General features: G+C 34.1%; 1 protein-coding gene across 10 annotated transcripts in view; it reads right to left on the reverse strand.

The window, feature by feature from the left end:
• LOC106883563 (uncharacterized) overlaps nt 1–23,409 on the reverse strand; it is a 106,144-nt gene that overhangs the window by 22,074 nt on the left and 60,661 nt on the right. For 5 of the 10 annotated variants that reach the window (XM_052966889.1, XM_014934626.2, XM_052966893.1 and 2 more), the window contains one exon: nt 3,026–3,127. The exons of 1 other annotated variant lie outside the window; for it this stretch is intronic. In XM_052966889.1, coding sequence (XP_052822849.1) covers nt 3,026–3,127 — 102 coding nt within the window. Of the gene's footprint in view, nt 1–479; nt 1,511–3,025; nt 3,128–12,104; nt 12,304–19,001; nt 19,075–23,409 lie in introns of those variants that run through there. 4 more of the 10 variants (XM_014934663.2, XM_052966891.1, XM_014934694.2 and 1 more) reach the window with 3 other exon arrangements.

Consider the following 23,409-nt stretch of genomic DNA (forward strand, 5'->3'; position numbering starts at 1 on the left):
TGAATTGGTATGCTGGGCACTTTAGCTCACATTGCTCCAATCTACTCAATTGTAATGAACTGGTGCAGCCCTCTCGCTTTCCAGCTGTCACCTGGATATTCTGCTGGGTCAAGAGTGGGAAAGTTGAGAGAATGTCTACGCCTACTTGCAACTACATAGACATATAAAATAGTTAGTGAAAGCATGGTATATGCTGTCAAGTCATACTCACTTGTGAGAGAAGGCTGTGGTGATTTTTATGACAGAGATGTCAAAGTAAACAGGCAATGTATAATAAGGCCAAAAACAAAAAACTTTCAACAAAATTATTAAATATGATCTTAAAAGGATTGAATTATATAGAAAACTGATATATTGCAGGTTTTCATAATCTAGTAGATTAATGATGATAGAAAGAGAAGGAAAGAGGAGAAAATGGAAGATAATGAATATTCTATAAATTACAATTATAAACAATTTTTTTAAAAATTAAAACAAACTTGAATATTTTTTTTCTTTAAAATGAGGCCATGAAGATTCTCAAAGAAGAGGAAATGTCTGGTTGTGATGTGCATAACTGCACTAAGATCATTATTTTTTATTTTTTCATTTTTAAATTCTATATTGCATTTTGTGGAGAAAAACATTTTGCAGGTTCCTAACAACTTATTTCAGTGGAATGAGTGACAAAGAGATATCTTCACAATTCAATGAGGACAAATATTACAAAGTATTTTGGAAGCAGTGATTTATCAACTGCTAGTCTTTACAACTTTTGAAATATGCTTCAGTGTGAGATATGTACACACACCATCATCAAGTATGATTGTTTGCTATGGAATTTGTTTGATAACCATGTACTTTTGAGTCTATTTCACTGCACGGTACCTTTGGCAAGTATCTTCTGCTATAGCCTTGTCCCAACCAATGACCATTGCAGTGTATTATGTGGCTGTTTGCATTCCAGGTTTTTTTTTCATGGCATTGGCTGAGCAAAAGGGTGACAACATTCTCAACAAACAATATGTCCAGTAGTTCTTCATAGTTTCAAACAAATGGAATAAAAAATCCATTACTTAAAAACAGATAAGAGATAACAACATCCAGCCACAAAATAGGTATGCTTTGGACAGGCTATCATGGTCCAACTCAGTTTATATTTAGAGTTACTACTTTCCAAGATTGGTCAGGGACTAGATTTCATTTGTGTACTCCAGTTTTGGCATGGTTCTACAGCTGGAAGCCTTTCCTATCACCAACCACTTTATAGAGTGTACTGGGTGCATTTTATAAAGGCCAGAAAGATTGTCTTGATCCTTGTAAGAGTAAAGCATCCCCATTCTCTTGCATTGTCTCTGTTCCTTTCTTTCTAGAAAGATGGATAGGAAGAGGAAGTAATTGGAGAGGGCCAGGTGATAAAACCAAAGAGATGATAAAGAGAGCCAGAACAAAAGTGTGATAGTGTGATACAAAGGTGTGTAATGAGAGAGTGGTAGACAGCTACATAAGCAGTATTGGTGAAGGGATTAAATAAGAACAGCATAACCAAGAGTCATCAAAAAAAAAAAAAAAAAAAAAAAAAAAAAAAAAAGACCAAAAGTAGAAGTGTGTGATAGACAGCAGACAGAATAATGGAGGAGAGAGAATGAAGGATAATAGAGAAGTAGGTGAAGGTAAGACTAAATAAGGAAAAAATCCTGTGTTTCCATGTGTTGTTTCACAGGCAAATAAGCAAAAGAGACTCAGAAGTATGTATTAAACAACTTCATAACAATCATCATTTTTATGAATGCTTTTCCATGCTTGCTGGGGTCATGTGGGTCTTCTCCAGCACAATGGTTTGTTATTTGCCACATTACTTTATCATCATCATGAAGGTCAATCACCTTTATGATCAGTTTTCATTACTTCATTCCATACTTTCTTTGGTTTCCTCCTCCCATAGGTTTCGCACACTCAGAGTACTTGATACATCTTTACAAAACTCAATAACCACCACACGAACTATACGCCCATAGCAATGTGACCCTCCCACTTGCATTCCATGCCTGATTCCACCTATATCTAGTTTTGCTCTCAGCTCACCTGTATCTCACCATTCATACATGCCAACATTACACATCCATTGTAGTATGATGTTCACTTTATTACTGTGCAGCATTCAAATATCTTCTACAGTCAGGGCCCTACAATAGTCTATCAAAGGATTTACTTAGGGGCTGCTAAAATTTCACATGAAATAAAGAATTGTTCATTATAAATCAAGAACTAGTGCACTTGTTCTTGATTAATTCTTATTTCAAACTGAAATCCACAAGGAGTTTCATTTTCACCTTCATATCATATCTCATAATATGAAGAATCTGGAAACGGTTGGCAAAAATCCAAGATTAGCTTGCAATGAAGAACACAAAATTTCAGAGTCACACATGAAGGGAGTAGGCAGGAACTCAATGAGCAAGCAGGCATGGATCGCTGGCAGAGTAAACAAAGAACCTAATCTTCAGGTGTGATAAATAAGCAAGAATAGTTAGCAGCAAGAAGTGCCATAAACTCTTAGATGGCTTACTAGATGTAATTGACACACACAAACATAATGGGTTTCTGCTCAGTTTACAGCAATCAAATTCTATTCTCAAGCATTGGTCAATTTGGGGCAATGGTAGAAGATACTTGCTTGAGGAGCTACACAATAGGATCAAGCTGAGAACCATGTGGTTGTGAAATTAACCTCACTGCCATGCCTGTATCCATCACTTTCTTCATCAAAGCTATCACAAATTGATAAGACTGATATATGTCTGTTTCATTTAATGTAATTGTTAAGCAATCTTTTACCATTAAAAAGTGTGCATATCAGGACATTATTATTATTAATAATAATAATATTATTATTATGCTGTAATTGTCATCTGTTTGTGGTTTTAAAGTTTGTCGGTTGTTTTTGTAGCTTGAGATATACATAAATTTCCATTGTAAAAAAATTAACAACATTGTGTTGAATTTTAATTGAAATTATGCAAGTGGCACTGAAAATGTTAGTAACCTGTGTAATAGATCCAAGGGAAAGTGTTGGAAGCTCTGTCATAATCACGGGATCTGGAGGATGGCTACCACCTGCTATTGCTTCAGGCATCTTGGAATAATTCTGAAATAAACAAATACAATACAAAACAAGTTATTTTACTGCTAGAAGCATATAAAGCAATTAAAATCAACAATATTCATATGCTGCATACATACTACAAGTGTCTACTGTTCAGATATTCTCTTGTTCTAAGTGTCTTGATGCTTGTGAGCAAATGAAAAGACATATTATGTCATTTGGGTGTTGTATGTATAATTAACATGTTTGCATTTGTGTGGAATCAGTGTTATATAACAAGCACTAAATACCCCCAATAACTTCTATCAGCTAGTAGTCAAATAGCATACCCATTTTGATTCTACATCGCATTTCAAAGGTTTGCTCTGTAAGGTGAAAAATTTCTAATAATAACATATGTACCACATTTTCCAGCTGTGATGCATAGATTACATCTTGAGATACATAGTCTGCAATAAATTTTATCACTGCTAGATTAAGGTGATCTATGATCCAAAATGTTTCAGCTGTAATCATCCCCACCTTTAACAAAAAAAAAAAAAAAAAAAAAAAAAAAAAAAAGGAGTGCATTGAGGATTACATTTCTAATGTGTCCTTTGAAATAGAATATGATTTTGAGATTTAGCTGCAATTTCTTGTAAACTGAATGATGTTGAGTTGCGGACCCAATCAAATAATTTGGATGTACCTATGAGTGATACTGGACTAGTTATGCTTAATAAAAAAAAAATATTATTTACTTAAGTTTTAACATCATCTCCTTGGAAATAGTCACCTTGCACAGCAATACACTGGTCCCAGCATCCCTGCCATTTTTGGAATTCATTTTCCATAAGTCCAAGACCTTTTGCAATTTGCTCTTGATATTGACAACAGCATTAAAATGGCAACCTTTGAGTGGCATTTTCATCTTAGGGAAGAGATGGAGGTCAGCAAATGCTAAATCTAGCAAATAGGGCAGAAGCAGAAGCAAGGAAGTTTTTGGCGAGAAACTCGTGACTGAGGAGAGTTTGGGGACAGCGTGCATTGTTGTCAGGAAGAATCCAATTCTTTGCGCTCCATAGATCCAGTTGCTTTTGCCTAATGCCCTCTCTCAAATGCTTCAAACATTGCAGTAAAACTCTCCATTGACAATCTGGCCCTGGAGGATGAATTCTCAATGCACAATACCACATTTTTGGGGGTGACACATGTAGCATGTCTTCCAGATCACTCATCATCTTCCAAGGATATTTTTCCACTTTTGAAGCACCCATGCCACTCAAAATATTGCATATGACCCATTGCCTCATCGCTATAAGCTTGCTGAAGCATGCTCAATGTCTCAGTAGTAGACTTCCCAAGTTAAATGCAGAATTTCATGTTGGCTCTGTTCCTGTCCACAACAAAATTACAAACTACAGCATACATGTGATCACAAAAACACAACTTGCGAAGTAAACACAGCGATGTCACTGGGTACACTGCCTCATGAAGGTGACTGCTAGCTCTTACTGCACACACAATCATGTGCTGCCACCTATTGGCGCCCAACAGAACTAGTCCAGGAACTTTTTGATACCACCTCATAAAGTAATTAACTGTTTTTAAGAGAACTTGGTTTAGGTTGACCACCATATTAAACTCTTCTTATTTTAATACCTACTTTCTAATTCTGATGCAAGATGGACAGTTCTGTGATATAAAATTTATTCTGAATTATAGCATTCAGGTTATTCAATTACTACTTCATCTTGAATTTATTAAGTATACGTCACCATCAATTTACAAGACATTTTCACCCAGCATGCATTAGTCACTTGTATAGCCACAAATATGTAATCATCTATGTTGTTTGCAATAAACTAATAGTTTCAATAACCAGTCGCTTTCTCAACTCAAAACTTCTTCATATTCACATGACACACCCAGCAGAATCTAGTAATTAGTCTTTATTTTCTTTCTTAACCCTTTAGCATTTAAACTGGCCATATCCAGCCAAAATAATCTGTTTATCTTTAAATTAGCCAGATCTGGTCTAACTATAGCATTACATTTAACAGACAACTCCTTCATACCAGTAACTTAAAATTGGTTAATATCCTAGACTAATGTGCTCTGCTAGGCTGACCCATTGATAACTTATTCAGAGTGAAATTGGAAGAAAAGGAAAGAAAAAAGCCACTCAAAAGCACATATGTAGAAACAACATTTTGTAAAATAAATGTTCTGAGCAATGTATGGTGTTCAGCTCAATACCATTTCATTATTTACTTTATCTTGCTGATCTTGTTGCATCATGGGCCCTTGTCTTCTGTCGGTCTGCCAAAGCAGCTGACACCGCATATTTTGTGCACTGTCAACTTGGTACAGAATTATTGTCTACTGCTTTCCTGCGCATGAAAGACAGCTATTTCACTGATACGTTGTTAGCTTCAGATGGGTTAACTACTAATGAACTAGCTACCAGTACTTATGATTTTAAAATTACAACTGACATTCCATAATCACCCAGCAGTTTATGAAATGAAGTAATGTTGCAAGCAACCAATGTCTTTTCCTTCTGATTCTCTGCTAGAATGCTTTCAAGCTTTTGTACTTCAGTGCTATCACTGATGAACCCCAAACCCCGCTTTGAAAATGTCTCCCTTCTCCATATGTTTTGGGAAAGAAAAAGAAGAAAGCAGAACTTCTTTTGCTCAATGGTGTATTTCTCTATTTTCTTTTACTATACCAATTAGCATGTGTTCCTTTTTAAATATTTGTGTGGTTTAATGTGCTTATCTTCAATTTTTATGGAAATTACTAAAGATGAAGATTATATTATATTGAACCTTGAAACACCAGACATATTTCAGTTCACTGATAACATGTCCAACTCATATTCTAATTCTGTATTTAATGTGTCTACATTTGTTTCAATGTATTCAAATTATAAATATTGCACTTGGTTTAAACATCTTATTTCTAAATCACAACCATTCATATGCCCCCAAGTGACTTCAGAATTCCCTCACGACAATACTACCATCCAGGTTAAGGATCGCTGTTCTACAACAAACAACTGCGGTTGTCAAGATTTTGAACATTGTACAGCCCAACTTGTGAAGATCATACTAGATAATCAGCTGCTCAAAAGAGGATATAATTAATTTGTTGTCAAGAAATGTTGCATATTAAACGTTAAACCAATCATTTATGACCTATACTTTGCAGGCAGAAGAAACAAAATACTATACATTTCTAATGTTTTCAGCAGAGGCAATGTCTCAGAACTGAAAGTAATACAGTAATTATTATATTATTGACTGAAAATCAGTCATTGTGAGTTACAAAAGTTACGAAATATCCAATGATTGTAAAAACAATGAGGTGAGATTCAGTGAAGATAATGTTGTAGTTTTGGGCCAACAAAAAGTCATAATACTTATTTTATCAATGAATTGGTTACTACTAGCATGAAGGGATGTAATTCAATAAAATGATTACCATTCTACATGGTTATTTACAAACAAAATTTGCCTTGTGTCTACATAAGTGCATAGCATGCATAAACATCTAATGATGGTTACTAAACAAAATTTTCTAAGTAACTGTCAACCTTTCCTTTGTAAAAATAAAAATAATGAATCATATTTGTTCTTGATAGATTCAAAAGTGAATATCTGATCGATGTTGTTTATTCAGTCCAGTAAAGAAGCTTTGACTAAGGATTCACATAAAAATACAAGCTTCAAAGTCTTCTTACATCAGTGAACCAGTGATCATAAGTGTTATGAACACACCATTTAAAGGGAGGAGGCATTCTTAATGATGAACAACAGAGATCAAATATTCAAATTTGAATCTACTAGAATGTATTAAGAATGAATAATATATATAAGCTTTCAGCACAATTCCTGTTCATCAAATTCTACTCATCAAAATAAATTCACTAGAATACTACAATCATTATTAGTCACTTCAAGATTTTGAGATTTAGGTGATAGACTATAAAAAATATTCAGGCTAAATCTGACAGTTTGTGTAATACAAAAAGAAAACATATCCTATCCAAAAATAAAAGTATTAAAAAAAATATTAACTAGATTTTGGCTGGGAGATAACAGTTTACTTAAAGTAACTGCTTTCAGCTTCCACCATGACCTCAAAATGCCTCCAAAACCTGGCAGATGTACTCCTCGCTGTGGGCTGGGAAGATCTTCAAACTCCTTGATCTTGGCTGCCAGCTCAGTCTTACAGGCAGTGTTTTTTCTAACTGCACTCCACACATTGGATTACTATCAGGGGACTTAGGAGGCTAGAAATTGGGGATGGTGAAGTTGTAGAAATTCTCCGACAAACATTTCTGGAGTTATGGTAAGGACCTGAATCCTGCTTCATACATGACTTTCAAGCAATAACCCCCACCAGCCAGAGATTTGATCATAGTTTCCAGCAGATTCACATAGCCATCTGAATTGAGCTTGAAACTCTGTTCAAAGATGTGAGGTGGCCTCTCAATGGAAACACACCCAAAGACCATCACCTTCCTGCTGATTATGGTTTCTTTGTCCCCATTGCAGCTGTTCATGGTCATGTCTTACAGCCTTTACAGTGCTCACAGAGCAGCAGTCAGGAAGTAACGCAGTGTGAATTATCATGATACAGGTAACTCTTTTCCAATATTCAGATGGCTTCCAATCCTTCATGTTAGCTAACGTCTTCTCAACTACAACTTTAATCTTTATGTTCTTCAATGCTACTGACTGTTCATCAATACATCATTGTTCCTGAAAAACAAGGAGACATATAATATCGTCTAATTTAACCCCAAATCCTATAATTGTAAGTGACAGAGAAAATGTCCATTTTAAAAGCACAACATTCCTTTTATAACTTGCTTGATGGAAACAGATAAATAGCTATTAGGGAGAAAAAAGGTAAATAGAAAGTATATATATAACTGAAAGGGTGTTCAAACTTTTAAATCATGTGAAAAAATGGTTTTTCATCATTTGGAAATACAGTAGTGATCTTTCTTATAGAAAGATTTACCCAATATGTATGGGTGGCTTGAACAATTTAAATCTTTCCAAAAGAGAATTCAAGCCAATCCATCAGATGATAACTCATTAACTGTAACTTAGTTTTTAATAATGAGCAGCCTAACATAAACATTCCCTTATACTAGGAAATGAAGGATTAAAAACATTTTTTACAGGGAGAAATAAAGATTAATATGGTTGTGTGGTTAAGAAGTTTGCTTTGCAACCATGTGGCTTTGAGTTTGATCCCTTTTCACAGTACCTTAGTTTTTGGTTGACCAACACTTTTTGGATATGATTTGGAAGGCAAAAAATGTCACATCTTTCACCAATGTGTATGGTAAACATGAGGGATCAAACTGAAAATCAAGAGTTCTTCAAAACTAGTCCTTTACACTATGTTCTGTATGTAGTTACAGACAATCCGTTGTCACTTTTGCAGTCATAAACATAGTGAACCTGTGATTGTATTTGTGAATGATAGCATCATAGGTTACAGGTGTCTAATGATCCAATGTAAAATAAATGACTCTTCAACATCATCATCATGATCATGTTCACTTTTCTATGCTTGCATGAGTGAAATGGAATTTGCTGATGCAGATTCTCTTTGGCAAGATGCTCTTCTTGTTGCCAAGAATATAAACACTAATATTTCCCATGGTTAGACATATTTTTTATGGAAGATTGGAAAAGAACAACCTTGCTATGATAATACTCATTTACAACCACCATGTAGTGCCAAGACAAGGGTTTTACCACACACCAGGCTTCCACATAGTTTTCATTTACCAAATCCACTCACAAGGTCTGGTTGGCTTGCAGGTTATAGAAGATACTTGTCCAAGATGCACACAGCAGGAACAAACCCAAGGCCACATGGTTGGGAAGCAAGCTTTTTAACCACACAGCCACACCTGCACCTATTGACATATTTTGCTATCCGATACAGTATTTCAAGATGATAAACTTACTGGAAATGTAAAATACTGAGATTCTTTCCCAGTGTGTACGACTTTGTTTTACCAATTCAAATAATCATAATTATGGATGGCAAGCAGACACTTTGTAAAGGGGTATTTTTAAAGAATATCTAATCTTACAGGATCAGATTAGTATTTACAGCAATGTAATGTTAATATATCACTGATTTATCCATTTGTAGTCACAATAACAAAATTATTGCCAAATTTTCAGAAAAATGAATTGCAAGATGGGGAATGGAACACTTTGGAAGAATTTTTTAGAGAGTCACTCATGGTGCTAAATGTAAATTTGAATTCAGCAGTAAAAGTATTGAAGAACTGATTTGATAACAAGGTCTTGGCTTCCAAATCTTTTGCTTCAATCTTCCTAATATTTGAAGAAATAACGCTAGAGTCCAAGGGTGGGTTTTTGTATGAAATGAATCTGATTAATTTGCTTCTCACTGCACAATCTTTGGACAAGTAGGTTTGAATTATGAAGGGGAAAAGTGAATAAAACTACGGCTAAAGTACTAATTAGTAATAAAATCCATGAAAAGTCAACAATATTAATTGAGGTGGGCTTCTTTGGGTTCCACAGGACAATTAGATCAAAACTTAATGCTATCACTACAAAAAAATATCTGCAGAAACTGTACATCGGGATATTGAGTAGACTGATAAACTAAAATTATGAAAATATTATATGCATGGGAGAAACTAACAGTATAATTAGCTATTAAAAACCATGCATTGTTTAGTTGACTTGCTAAAAGTTGTACATATGTAATGAAAGTAAGGGATAGGAGAAGTTTGAGTAATCATTATTCATTGATTTGCAATTAAGACTTTTACTTTCTGTATACAAAAAGATTACACGAAAGAAGGGTAAACAATTTGATACTTATGACAGGAAATACAGAAGATATACTGCAATAAGGAATCAGTGGAATATAGTTAGCTAAGTGTGCAATACGAAGAGAGATGGAGTACAAAACAAGCTAAGAAGGTAACATAGTATTAAAACATTTAGTTAGTGTGTAATAGAAAGAGGACTACACTGATTTGGACATGTAATACAAACTGACGAGATATGTTGTGAGAGCATATATGCTACAGAACTTTAGAAATGTTGAGGGAAATTTAGTTAAAGTGGATCTTAAGTTAGCTGTCAAAGGACTGGAGGTAAGAGAATTAGGCTTGTTTGTTGCTACAAATATTCTCTAATTCCAGATACCAATTACTCTAGGAAATTAAATTAGTACAGATTTATCAGTTAGTTACTGGAGGTAGACTGATCTCATGGCCTACCAGCCGTATTCATGCCATGGCCTTGATAACATCACCAATAAACAATATCATTAACTCGCTCACTAGCTTCATCAATAACAACAATCTAAGAAATTTGGTTAATGTTAAAGTCTAATTATATAATAATGATAATATACATAATTCTCTTGCTCTCTCTCTCTCTCTCTCTCTCACACAAACTTACTATCTTTCAACAGGAAGTAAAATGCCCTTCTGATTATGATTATCCAATGTCACCAATATTCTGCTAAAACATAGACAGCTAAATAATATTCAGCTGACTTAATAAGACCAGAAAATAGATCGGGTTTGATTTTGGTATGTAAAAAGTGAAACTAATGTCAGAATTGCATAACAGAGCAAGATTTTTTATTTATTTTTTTATTTATGTTTTTTTTTTATACTGTATTTCACATTTAAAATATTCTGAACAAGAAAGGAGTGTGTGCTAATGAGGTGACCAGAAAGAATCAAATTTTAAAAAACGAATATAGCGATATGCCATCACCGGAGTAAATCTATTTAGGATCAAAGACTGCTTTATTTATTTGTTTTGTGAGCACACTATTTTGACGAAATGCCGACATGTGTGTTTATATGCGTAAGACAGACATTTAAACATTTTTCCAGTTAATAAATTCCGAATACGAATATCTTAAAATTCGTGAAATACACGAAGATTAAATTAATACCAAAACAATGTTTTCTAAATTTAATTTCGATTCTATTTCTTTATAGTGATGGATAATCAATCTTGAAGTCGTATGCAATGTTTGTGTTTATACGTATTAACAAAACAGAGACAGTAATTAAAAATTAAAACTTTCACTGCTCCAATTAGTTTTTCATACGTTTAATACTAAATACATTAATATGTTTATTACAAAAATAAACCAGAAATGATGAAAACAAATGGAGATATTTTCGTAAGACATGTCAATCAACTACAGTTATAAAAATTACAAGTTATTATTATTATTATTATCATCATCATCAGAAGAAGAGACAGGTAATAAAACTTTTAAAATATAGTAACAAGTTGTAAAGTGAATAGTCGAAAAGAATCAGCCGTTTATCAAGTAACTTAACTTTTAATCAAGCAACCAGCTGCTATTAAAGCAGAATATTCCTAGAGCCTTTAAAAAAATAATAAAAGGCTTTTATTTGCATTATCAGAAATGGTGGACAAATAATAAAAGAACGTGGATGCAATGTAAAAGATACATAAACAACAGTAACTAAATAATAAATAATAATAATAATAAATAATCATAATAATAATAATCACAACAACTAGTAATACTAATAACTATGCCAACAATGACAACTAATTCGGATATTGCTAAATCAAAAACAACACCGTTTTCGTTAGAAAAAGCAAAAGTAGAAACACCGTATAAGACACATCGTGTTTTTAGTAATCCTTGTGCAGTAACAAAGGACGATGAAACGAAATCAGAGGAGTGACAGCGAGAAAGACAACAACAATAAAAGAGCAGGCTTCTAGAGAAGAAGAAGAAGAAGAAGATGGAAATTTAGGCAAAGGGTGAGAGAAGAAAGAAGAGAGAGAGGGGGGAAAGAAAAAGCATGAGTGGTAGCAGCGATAGCGGTGGTAGTGCATTAAAATGTGAGCAAAGAGGAGATAATATCCCGAGCTGACGATATACAAGACATTGTAGCAGGAGCAAGAACTACAACTGAAGACAGATGAAGAAACGATATTTACAAAAACAATACCTGAATACCAGTACATTGGGCTCTGACAATTTCTACCGGTGGTTTTTGAACAGGTCAAAGGCTGTTGCTTTAGTGCCTTCACATGGCTATTTATAGCAGGAGTTGATTTCTTTGTTGTAACCGATGTTCACAGAAATTTCCAGCCTAACAGCAAGGACTGCTTAGCAAAGGGACACTGACAATTGTCTGCCTGTCTGCCTGCTTGCCTGACCGGCTGTCTGCCTACATCATTGATTGGCTACATTCCACACTTCTTTTATATAGCAACAAAGGCCAACACTCAGATAAAGTGAATATTTTCAAATAAGAATATAAATAAAATAAATTTTCATTTCGGTCCTTAAATATTTTTAATAAATGAAAAATTAATTTCGCATCTATTTTTTTTTTTAAATAAAATTCTCAATACGAATCAAATTTTAACTGATTGAATTTTAAAGGAAGGGGAGGAGGAAAAAAACCTAAGAATTCAATATTGATGCATATTTATTTTCTCCAAAATTAATCTAGAGAAATAATAAATCTGTAGTTCTAGGTTGTTTTGTAAATAAATCTAGGAGGGATCATATATATATATATATAAGTATATGGGGGGAACAACTATCCAAGGAGTATTTTTGTGTGGCTAGAATTCAAAAGATGCATGACTGCAACATTTTTTGCTTGGTTGCTTTTTTTAAAATTATTTTTTCACTGTTAGACGTATTTTCAATTAAATATTTGAATAACATTTGTTTATTTTACTAAGATTTTCCATAATTCCTATCCTAATTAAATACAACTGTAAATAATATTTACAAAATGAAAATGACAAATACAACTTCATTAAAGAAACCAATCTCATAGGCCAAATTATACTAGTGAATATAAAAGGATCATATGATTTAAAGTATTGCAATGTGTGTGGATAAAATTCTGGTTTTAATTAAGCAAAAGGGTTAGTCGCAAAAGAATCAGAACTGAAACTAATCTAATTCTAAACATTCTAGTTAGTAGTTGTAAAATTTTTGGACACACACCAATAATGGCAATATAACCAACAAATGCCAAAGAGCACTCACTGGCTAACAGGCTGAGACAAAGCACAAAAAGCAATAACTGTGGTCTGGTCATCTATAAAAGATTACGGACTGTAGCAATGGATCACTAAAATAGGAAGAGAGAGAACACTTACTAACTAGGTAGCAGTATATTATTTGACATAGACTAGACAATAGTTAGAATTGGTATAAGAAGTTAAAAGTATAGAGAATTTTACAATCATACTAAATATATTCTCTCTATACATAAGGCTAACCTGATACATTAAATCAAATTATATATAGATGCAGGCCTACTGTGTGACACCTTGAGCAAGTGTCTTTGGTAGACAGAAACTAAAAGAAGGCGAAGGCGGCGAGCTGGCAGAAATATTAGTATGTCGGGTGAAATGCTTAGCAGTATTTTGTCTGCCATTACGTTCTGAGTTCAATTTCCGCCGAGGTCGACTTTGCCATTCATCCTTTTGGGGTCGATATAATCGACTTAATCCCTTTCTCTGTCCTTGTTTGTCCCCTCTATGTTTAGCCCCTTGTGGGCAATAAAGAAATAAGAAACTAAAAGAAGGTGGCAAGCTAGCAGAAACGTTAGCACGCCAGGCGAAATGCTTAGCGGTATTTCGTCTGCCGCTACGTTCTGAGTTCAAATCCTGCCGAGGTTGACTTTGCCTTTCATCCTTTCAGGGTCGATTAAATAAGTACCAGTTACGCACTGGGGATCGATGTAATCGACTTAATCCGTTTGTCTGTCCTTGTTTGCCCTCTCTGTGTGTAGCCCCTTGTGGGCAGTAAAGAAATAAGAAACTAAAAGAAGTCTATCATATATATAATCACCATCATTATCATTGAACATCCATTTTTCCATGCTGGCAGACAGTTTCAGGAGTTGGCAAGCCAGATGACTGCACCAAGCTCTACTGTCAGTTTTGACATGGTTTCTGCAGCTGAATGCCCTTCCTAATGCCAACCACTTTACAGAATGCACTGGGTACTTCTTATGTGGTACCAGCACCAATAAGGATACCAAGTCACTTGCAAGACAAAAACCCTTCAACTGAAGGGCAAGTGGTATTGAGGGAGGTGGCTTTTGTGCCAGGGCAAAAGAGATTAAGAGATAAGAGAAATAGGTGCCTTACAGTAGGAGATACATGACTACCTCTGATGGAAGAAGAGAAGAGACAAAGAGAGAGGATGGTGATGAAGATATGTTGGACACAGCCTCAAGTTACAGGGAGTAGTACATAAGTGGTACAGAAGATTGGATAGGGTTAAGGGGCAGGAAAGTTCACAAGAGTGTGAAAGTAGTGGGAAATGGTGGGGAGGGGGATTAAGAAGATGAGTTGCAGGGAGAGACACTCATTAGGAACAAGTCTGTGATAGTGTAAAAGGAGACTAGGAGATGGGGGGGAGGGACATAGTGAATGGTGAACACAAGCGGAGGGAGGGAAGGATGTTAGGTAGAGGAGTTGCAGGGAAGAGAGGAATAGATAGAAACAACAAGCCTTAAGAGCCTCATTTTAACTTAGGTAGACAGTGTGTGTGTGTGTGTGTGTGTGTGTGTGTGTGTGTGTGTGTGTGCATGAATGTATCCATATGTTACTGTTTCCTTGCCTTGACATATTGTTAATTGTAAACAGGTGACACTGTCATGCAAGTAGTGTCCTTTGTTCCCAGTCTTCTGTCATGCCTGGTCATAGGGAAATATCACCCTACCTGGAAACAGGTGAGGGTTGGTGACAGGCAGAGCATCCACCCATAGAAAATCTGCCTCAATAAATTCCACCCAGCCAGTGCAAGCATGGTAAAGTACAGATTAAAATGACGATGACGATTACACAAACACAAACACACCAAGTAGTATCAAAAAGTTCCCAGGCTAGTTATGTTTAATAAAAAAAATAACTTATTTACCCAAGTTATAACATCATCTCCTTTGAAATAGTCACCTTGTGCAGTAATACACTTGTCCTGTTGTTCCTGCCACTTTTGGAATGCGACCTGGAAGTCATTTTCCGTAAGTGAGTTGAGGACCTTCTGTGATTCACTCTGAATCTCAGCAACAGTGTTAAAACAGTGACCTTTGAACTGCATTTTCATCTTGGGGAAGAGATGGAAGTCCACATGTGCTAAATTCGGCAAATAGGGCAGGTGTGGAAGTGATACCATGTTGTTTTTGGTGAGAAACTCACACGCGAGGAGAGCTTGGTGAAGAATCTAATTCTTCGCCCTCCACAGACCCAGGAGCTTTCATCAAATGTCCTCCCTCAAGTGCTTCAAAACATCGCAGTAGAACTCTCAATGCACCATAATACATTTCCAGGGGTGACACTTGTGCTAGATCTTCTGCTTTTGAAGTGACTGTGCAACTCGAAACACCGTATACAACTCATTGCCCCATCGCTGTTAAGCTTGCAGAAGCATGCTCAACATCTCTGTAGCAGACTCCCTAAGTTTAATGCAAAATTTCATGTTGGCTCTTTGTTCTTGTCCATAAAATCACAGACTATAGCAAACACATGATCACAAAAAAAGACAAATTTCACAACTTGCAAAGTAAACACAGCAATGTCACTTGGCACACTGCCTTATGAAGGTGACTGCTAGCTTTTATTGCACATGCAACCATGTGCTGTTGGCTTGCTACAGAACTAGTCCAGGAACTTTTTGATACCACTTTGTGTGTGTGTGTGTGTGTTTGTAATGGTTTTACAATATCTTGAAATAAAAAATATTGTGAATGAATGAAAACAAATGAAATATTCTTTTAAAACGATGAATGAATTTGGTTCGATATACAGTGAATGTTGGACAGTGGTATTATGTGTTGAAAGCCGTCATAAGCAAAAGTAGGCTGAGGTCAGAGAACGCTAGAAAAGATATCTTAGTGAGGTGTGCAATCTGTGCATAAATTACTTAAGTAAATTTGTTAAACCAATGTCAATAGAGAAAAAAGAATACTTAAAACCAATAATATATAGATTAGTTTAGCTTTTATATGTATCCTTTTAAAAAAAATTCTATATATCTATATTTTTTTCCATAATTTATTGATTCTTTTGATGTATTTGGAAAACTGAGGGGGAAAAAACTCTTAAACATCTCATATTCCAGTAACATTTTGTTTTAGGTAAATAGTTTGATATTGATGTTTGTATCAATTGTAAATGTGTTGTTTTACTACTTTGCTTGTTCAAACCAGTGAGTTGCGACTATACTGAAGGCACAGCCATTAAATCCCTTAGTCTAATAAAAATAATTTCTTTATATGTTCACTATGAGTTGAGTTTAGTCAAAGAGATCAGGTTTGTTGATAAACAACTGGCTTTATAGCTTTGACTCTTGCCTTATATTTCAATTGTAATATTCAGGTCTTGTTCCTCATTTCCAAACTATGTTCTCATGTTTTGTTGCTTAGTCCCACGTCAACCTTGCTTGAGCGTATGTACCAGCAAAAGCATTCTAGTAATGACCATCATAGTTTTCAAAGCAGTGTATCAAGGACTACTTATATATTTTCCTGCCTTTCTTTCTTTCTTTTTAGCTTGAAAGGATGTGTTATGTAGGAGACTTGGCTGATATGTTTAGCAAGTCAAAAAGCTACGTAAATGTTCTCTTGTTGGCTATGTGTAAGTTTACAACATTTATTTTGGTCTAGGCCTTTCTTATATATCCCATAAATAAATTAGAAAAGAAAGCATGACATTTTCATAAATATTTCTAAATTTAATTTTTCTTCACAATGCTCATATTAAACTACCAATCAATCTTTGTCTGATATATAGGCCAGTCAAAGAATGGATTGATTTAAATAAAGCTAACACAATATAAACAACAGCAATGCTTCATGTAAACAAGTTGATTTTCATTAACTGTAATGATTTTAGATTAAATCAATTGAATTAAAAATAATAATAATAATAATAATGTTAACTGGTTTTTAAGACAAAAGTAGACCAAAGATATAACTTAGAAGAATAAGAAATGATGAAAACCACAAATAGCTGGAAAGTGAGCAGGCAACACTACAGATTTATAATGATGGAAGCTAACAGAAAAATCAGGTGTGAAACTACCAACAATACTGAAAAGGTTTTAGCACAAATACGCAACAACAGTGAATATTATAAAACAAATTTCGTTCTGAATTTTGTGATTTAACAACTTTTTTGCTAAATCACTTCATTCTTTTTGCTAATTTTCACAACACATGTTCTGGTTATTTTATAAATCAATATGGATCTTTTCTCTTCAAAGAAAATACATATGACACCTTCAATTTCCAATCACTTCTGAATTCAGTTTATCCTAAATTCCATTATATCTGCTGGATTTCTTTTTACTCCTTCAGAAAATCATTCCACCATATGCCCCACCACCACTATCAATTTTCAATATTCTATAATATTCAGAATATATATTAGTGCAGATGCAGACGAATAAGATGGAAGAGGAACAAGTACAGAAGAAATTCACTTTGTGTTTAAATCCACAATTATTATAATAAAAAATAAATGCTATTCTCTGTCACAACCTACAGTTTCTCATGAGTATGCATTTGTTAGGGCAGTAAAAGGATATATATATACCAAACATCATGTACATATAATTTTAATGATTATGATAATGGAGTTTTAGAAAGGATTCTATCAAAATACTACAAGCAAATGAAATATAAACACTCAGAGAAGTGACAAGTGTATTCATAATATTGTTTATCTAGTTAATAATATATAAATTTAGAGAGGAAGTTTGTACAAGCTAAAAGTAAAAGAAAAACTAGGAGAAAGCAAGTTAAAATAAGCCTTCATACAGTATATCACTCTTAGAAATGCATTGCTAGCAAATTACAATCACTGTTGACATAATGGAAGATAGAATTTCTTATGTATAATAAATTTTAGATTAACAGAACTAACAGGACTATGTTAACAAGATGTACAAAAATGTGAAATTTGCATGAAAGAATTAAATTCTATTTCGTTTCATGGAAATAATAAATACAAGAAATATACTAACATAACTTAGTGTAAATAAAAAAAAACAACAAATTAATATGTTAAAGAAAATTCCATTTTTGTACAATTATCTTTAAAATACATGCAGACAACATCAATTCTATATTAAATACGTAATAATATTGACAGACTTATTTTAGACAACTTTATATATAATAATGTTCATAAACTTGTCTTTTAAGAAGTTATTCTCAGTGTCCATAGAAGATGCAGCTTTGCAGACTATTGGTTATATATATATATATATATATATATATGTAGTTATTACATCAATAATGCTTCCTCTAAGTGTTTAGAGTTTGAATAAAGGAATTATTTTATAAGATATGAAACATCAAGAATGAACTACATTAATCTAAAAAATCTCATGATAAACTCTAAAGATGAGGCTTAACCAAGAAAACTGTACATCAGTAATCAAACTAATAAAATTATATTTTGTTCAAAATACTATTGATGTTATTAATTTGTACTGATTGCATCACTATTGTTTGAATAGCTAATGAGATGATTATACTTGCGACCATTTAGGAAATTGTATAATGAATTATATGATGATAAACTTGTTTTGAAAGATATGAAAAGATTTGTATTTGGTAGAACAAAAGCATTATTTTAATTGAAAGTATTTATTTATAAATAAGAGCATTATTGAGATTAAGCCATTTTCCATGCGCTGGTCACTATAAGACAACACAATATTTGGAGCTGATGGTAAGAGGGGTAAACAAGATATGTCCTTAACAGAATCCAAAACACATACACTATTATATATCACAAATAAAGGCTTCAACATACAATACACAGTCATATAAAACTAATATTCAGTAACATTAACAACTCACTTATAAAAAGAAAGGTCCATCTTCCAGGTATCGCCAATCAAATAATACCATACAAAATAACAGCAATTTCATTCTGAAATAAGCATAAAGGGAACACTAAAGCTTTCTCAACAGTAATTGAAGCAAATTGTGAGCATATCTAGATCAATATCCTATGTGGGAATAACAGGCAAACTATTAATACCACCATACGGAATTATTTGGAAAATATATGAAATGAAATAAATACAAAACAGAACATTTCAGATAATTTTTGGTCACCAATGGTGCAAGACAAGGATCTGGAATCATCATTTAAAAGACACTAAAAATCTAAGAATTTGTTTGAGGTCAATGGGTATCATCTGTGTGGCTTTGAATTCAGTAATATAAGGTGTGGTTAAATCTTAAAGTGAATCTTTATTAATAGTAAGTGTTGTGATTTATGGCCATCACATATGAATTTCAGTTATTGCAATAGCTTTTACTTGTTTCAGTGATCAGACTGAACTGCTGCAGGGGCACCTCTATGAAAAATTTTCAATCTAACAAATTGACCCCAGTACCATTTTTTTCTCTTTTCAAAGCCGGGCATTTATTCTATTGGTCTCTTTTTTTCTTCTTCTTTTTTTTTTTGTCAAATCATTAGGCTAAAGGGATGTAAACAAACCAACACCAGTTGTCAAGCAGTGGTGGAGGACAAAACACATATGCATATATACACAGGCTCTTTCACTTTCCACCTACCAAATCCACTCACAAGACTTTGGTCATCAGGAGGCTAAAAAGGAAGATACTTGCCCAAGGTACCACCATGTGGTTGAAAAGCAAACTTCTTATTACACAGCTATGCTTGCACCTAACATTAAAAAAAAGTCAGGTTCTTTTCTAAGAAACAGTAAATACTCGGTTATAATAGCATTATTAACCTTCATTTTGTCTTTACAAGGGTAAATCTATTTTTAAACATTAACCCTTCTACCAACAAATGTAAATCTGAGCATTTATTGATTCAATAGTTAACACCTTGGAAGGAATAAAATTATGTTAAAGCTCTTAAGGTTGATATGCTTGGAGTTACCTCTTTATTTGCCAATGAAACTAAACATTTTCATTGCTTATGTAATGTTTTTCAAATATTCCAACCATTAAAAATGGTTTTACCTATTTAACTACACAATCTGTTTTTTTGTTTTTTTCCCCCCAATTATTTATCAGTGACAAAAGCAGCCATTGTGATGAATATTACTTCGCACATCCAACATATTTTGGATGTGCTGCATAGAATGCTGCAGACTGCAGTCAGCATCCTGAGAAATCATCTTGTGTAGATGGTAAATGCTAAAAAGCAGAGATTATATTGGTTGACAAAATTTCATCAGCACTGTTGCCTCACATATTAGGTTGGATGTGCTAATTAATATTTGTTATGAAGCTACTTCTGTTGTTAATAGCTAATTCATACACAGCCCACCAGCTTTTTGTGACATTGCTGACTGTTTAGTCAGTTAAACTATATCAGTTTAATTGATTTTTCAATCTTAATAAAAAAAGATACATTTGCAACCTTTAGTTGGCCTCTTTACTCTCATGTTTTCAATTCTGAAACACATTGATGTCAGAAAATAAGACATTTTCCCAAGTTGACACAAATGACATCTCTAACAAGGAGTGTTCTGAACATAGAATCCACTCTAGATTCCTCACTCACCATGCAAGTTATAATTTGATGGCCTTCCTTACAAATAAATTATATTCACTAGACCTCTACACTAATTATCATTACCAACAACAATACTACTTTAATATCTTGCTTTTTTTTTTTTTTTAATCTCTCATGCTATCCCAAGCATATTGCTTTAATTTTGTATACCTTCTCATGTAATTTTCTCATCACTTTTTGGTAAACAGTGAAGTTTATGCTTCACCGAGAAAGTCTGATAAGAGGGAAATGTGCAGAATACCTTCCCATAGATACTAATATAATATTAGTTGTTAAGCTAATGCTGTCTTTTCTTCACTGCATAATTATTTTAAACTGGATTTTCGATACATTAAATGTACTAACAATAATTCATAACCTGTGTGGTAACGTTTCCTTGTGAGCACTGTGAAGCTCATGAAAGAATGGTAAATACAAGGGAAAGGAGAAGACTGTGGAAGTGCTGAGTATTTAAAGGAACTGAGATTTTTCTTAGAAATTATTTAAGAATTTTGTCAGGATTAGAATGAGCAATTACATTGATGAGCAGAAACATAACTGATGATGTGCCAAGATCAAATATAATTTCATTACACAAATCCTCATCTTTAGAAAATTCCATTAAAAAACTGACATAGGAGTAGGTAACATTAATCCACAGAAATATCTAAAATGAAAAGAAAACAGATACTAAACCATTGAGCAAAATTAATTTTTGCTTGATTAAAATAACAAAGAGAAGATGTTTGTAAAATACTATTCAGCCAAAGAGAGACTTGAGCAATTAAAAGTTGAAAACCATTGTGATAGCACAAGCTTAGCAATTGTTTTTCATAATGATGACATCTCTGAGCAAATTAACCTCAGTCATTTATTTTTTCAGGTTAAAACTGCATTGCAATATCAGTGGTGTGTGCATGTGTGTTACTGTGACAAGCAGTTTTCACCAAATCTACACAATAGTAATTACTGTATTTCTGTCTGATGAAATTTTAGGCCACCTTGATATTGACATTTTTCTGTGTTATTTACTGTTTTAATTTACTTTAAAAAAAAAACACCAGTGAATGAGTGGGTGGGTGAGTGAGTGAAAAAGAATGAGTGAGAGAATGTATCCTTGTATTTGTCTTTTGTTGAAGATATCAAGACTCAAGAATGGCTTGTATATTTGGTTTGATCTGATAGGTATGTTACGCACGTACGCACACAAACACACAATGTCTCATAGTGACAGGATACATTTAAACACAAGTAATTTGGACTGGAACAAGTATGTTTATAATGGAAAGTGTATAATACAAAGCCTTGTGACCAGCAGTCCTACCATTATGAGGCACCGTGTATGTGTGCATATGTGCGTGTGCATTTATAGAATCTAGTAATGATGGAAGTGGTGGCCACGGTTATATACTAAAATTACAAGTTTAAAATTTTTTAAAGATAAATCATAACAACAAAATTTAATAATCAAGTCTACAGTTTGGGTAATGTCAGTGTGCATGCACGATAGAGTGTAAATGATTTAAGAGGAAAACTGTATAAGAGGCATCAGATGTTGTGCAAGAGAGAAGACTGTGCTGGTTGGGTCATGTGATGCATATGGATGAGGACAGTGTGGTAATAATTACTGTTATTATTATTACTCACAGTTATTTCCATCATCTCGGCAGCCAGTCGAAAACGAGGCTTTGGAATGATATTTAAACATGGCTGACTCCTGACCAGCAAGGTTCCCGACTAAAACAACTAGTGACGGATACCATACTCTCGTTCTTAGAAGAGTGAAGCCTATTTACACCCAATCATTTCCAGTTTGATAAACCAGAATTACCACAATTTACTCTTCTAAGAACGAGGGTAAAGTATCTGTCAATTGTTTTAGTCGTGAACCTTGCTGATCAAGAGTTAGCCATGTTTAAATATCATTCCAAAGCCTTGTTTTCGGCTGGCTGGTGAGATGATGGAAATAACTGAGTAGTAATAATAACAGTAATTATTACCACGTTCTCCCCTGCTGAAGAATCTGAGCACCACACAGCGAGCTCATAAAGTTCTTAGTCATTAAAATATGTGAGAGAGAGAGAGAGAGAGAGAGAGAGAGAGAGAGAGAGTAGTGAATGTATGTAACTAGGGAATGGCGGGAATAATACAGGGCATTACAGAATTTCGGATAGTTCACGCTTCAACAATCTCACCAGTTCGATAACCAGAATTACTATAGACATAAAGTGCTGAGCTCTAATTGTGGAGGGTACCAGAAAGACGTGGGACAATGTGGTGAGAAAGGATCTTCGGATGCTGGGCCACACTGAGGAAATAAGGGACTGGGAGATGTGGTGATTTACCATACTTGATAAGACACATCAAGTAAAATCATTGTCTTCTACACATACAGGCTTGTCCTTTCAGGGTAGGTGCCACTTAAAATGCACCCACACTAGTTCCACTTAAATAGTACCCATGCTACTTAAAAAGCACCTGTGCTGGTGCTGCATTAACACACCCATGCCAGTGGCACATAAAAAGCACCCAACACTTAAGTGGTTGGCATTAGGAAGGGCATCCATCTGTAGAAACCATGCCACAACAGACAGAGTCTGGACAGCTCCCTACTACCCAGTTCCATGTCAAACCATCCAACCCATGCCAGCATGGAGAGTGGACATTAAATGATGATGAACTGATGATGATGAATACTTGACTCAAAGCAATACATAGCTCATTGCT

This window comes from Octopus bimaculoides, chromosome 4 (genome assembly GCF_001194135.2).
Source record: "Octopus bimaculoides isolate UCB-OBI-ISO-001 chromosome 4, ASM119413v2, whole genome shotgun sequence".
NCBI classification, from domain to species: domain Eukaryota; kingdom Metazoa; phylum Mollusca; class Cephalopoda; order Octopoda; family Octopodidae; genus Octopus; species Octopus bimaculoides.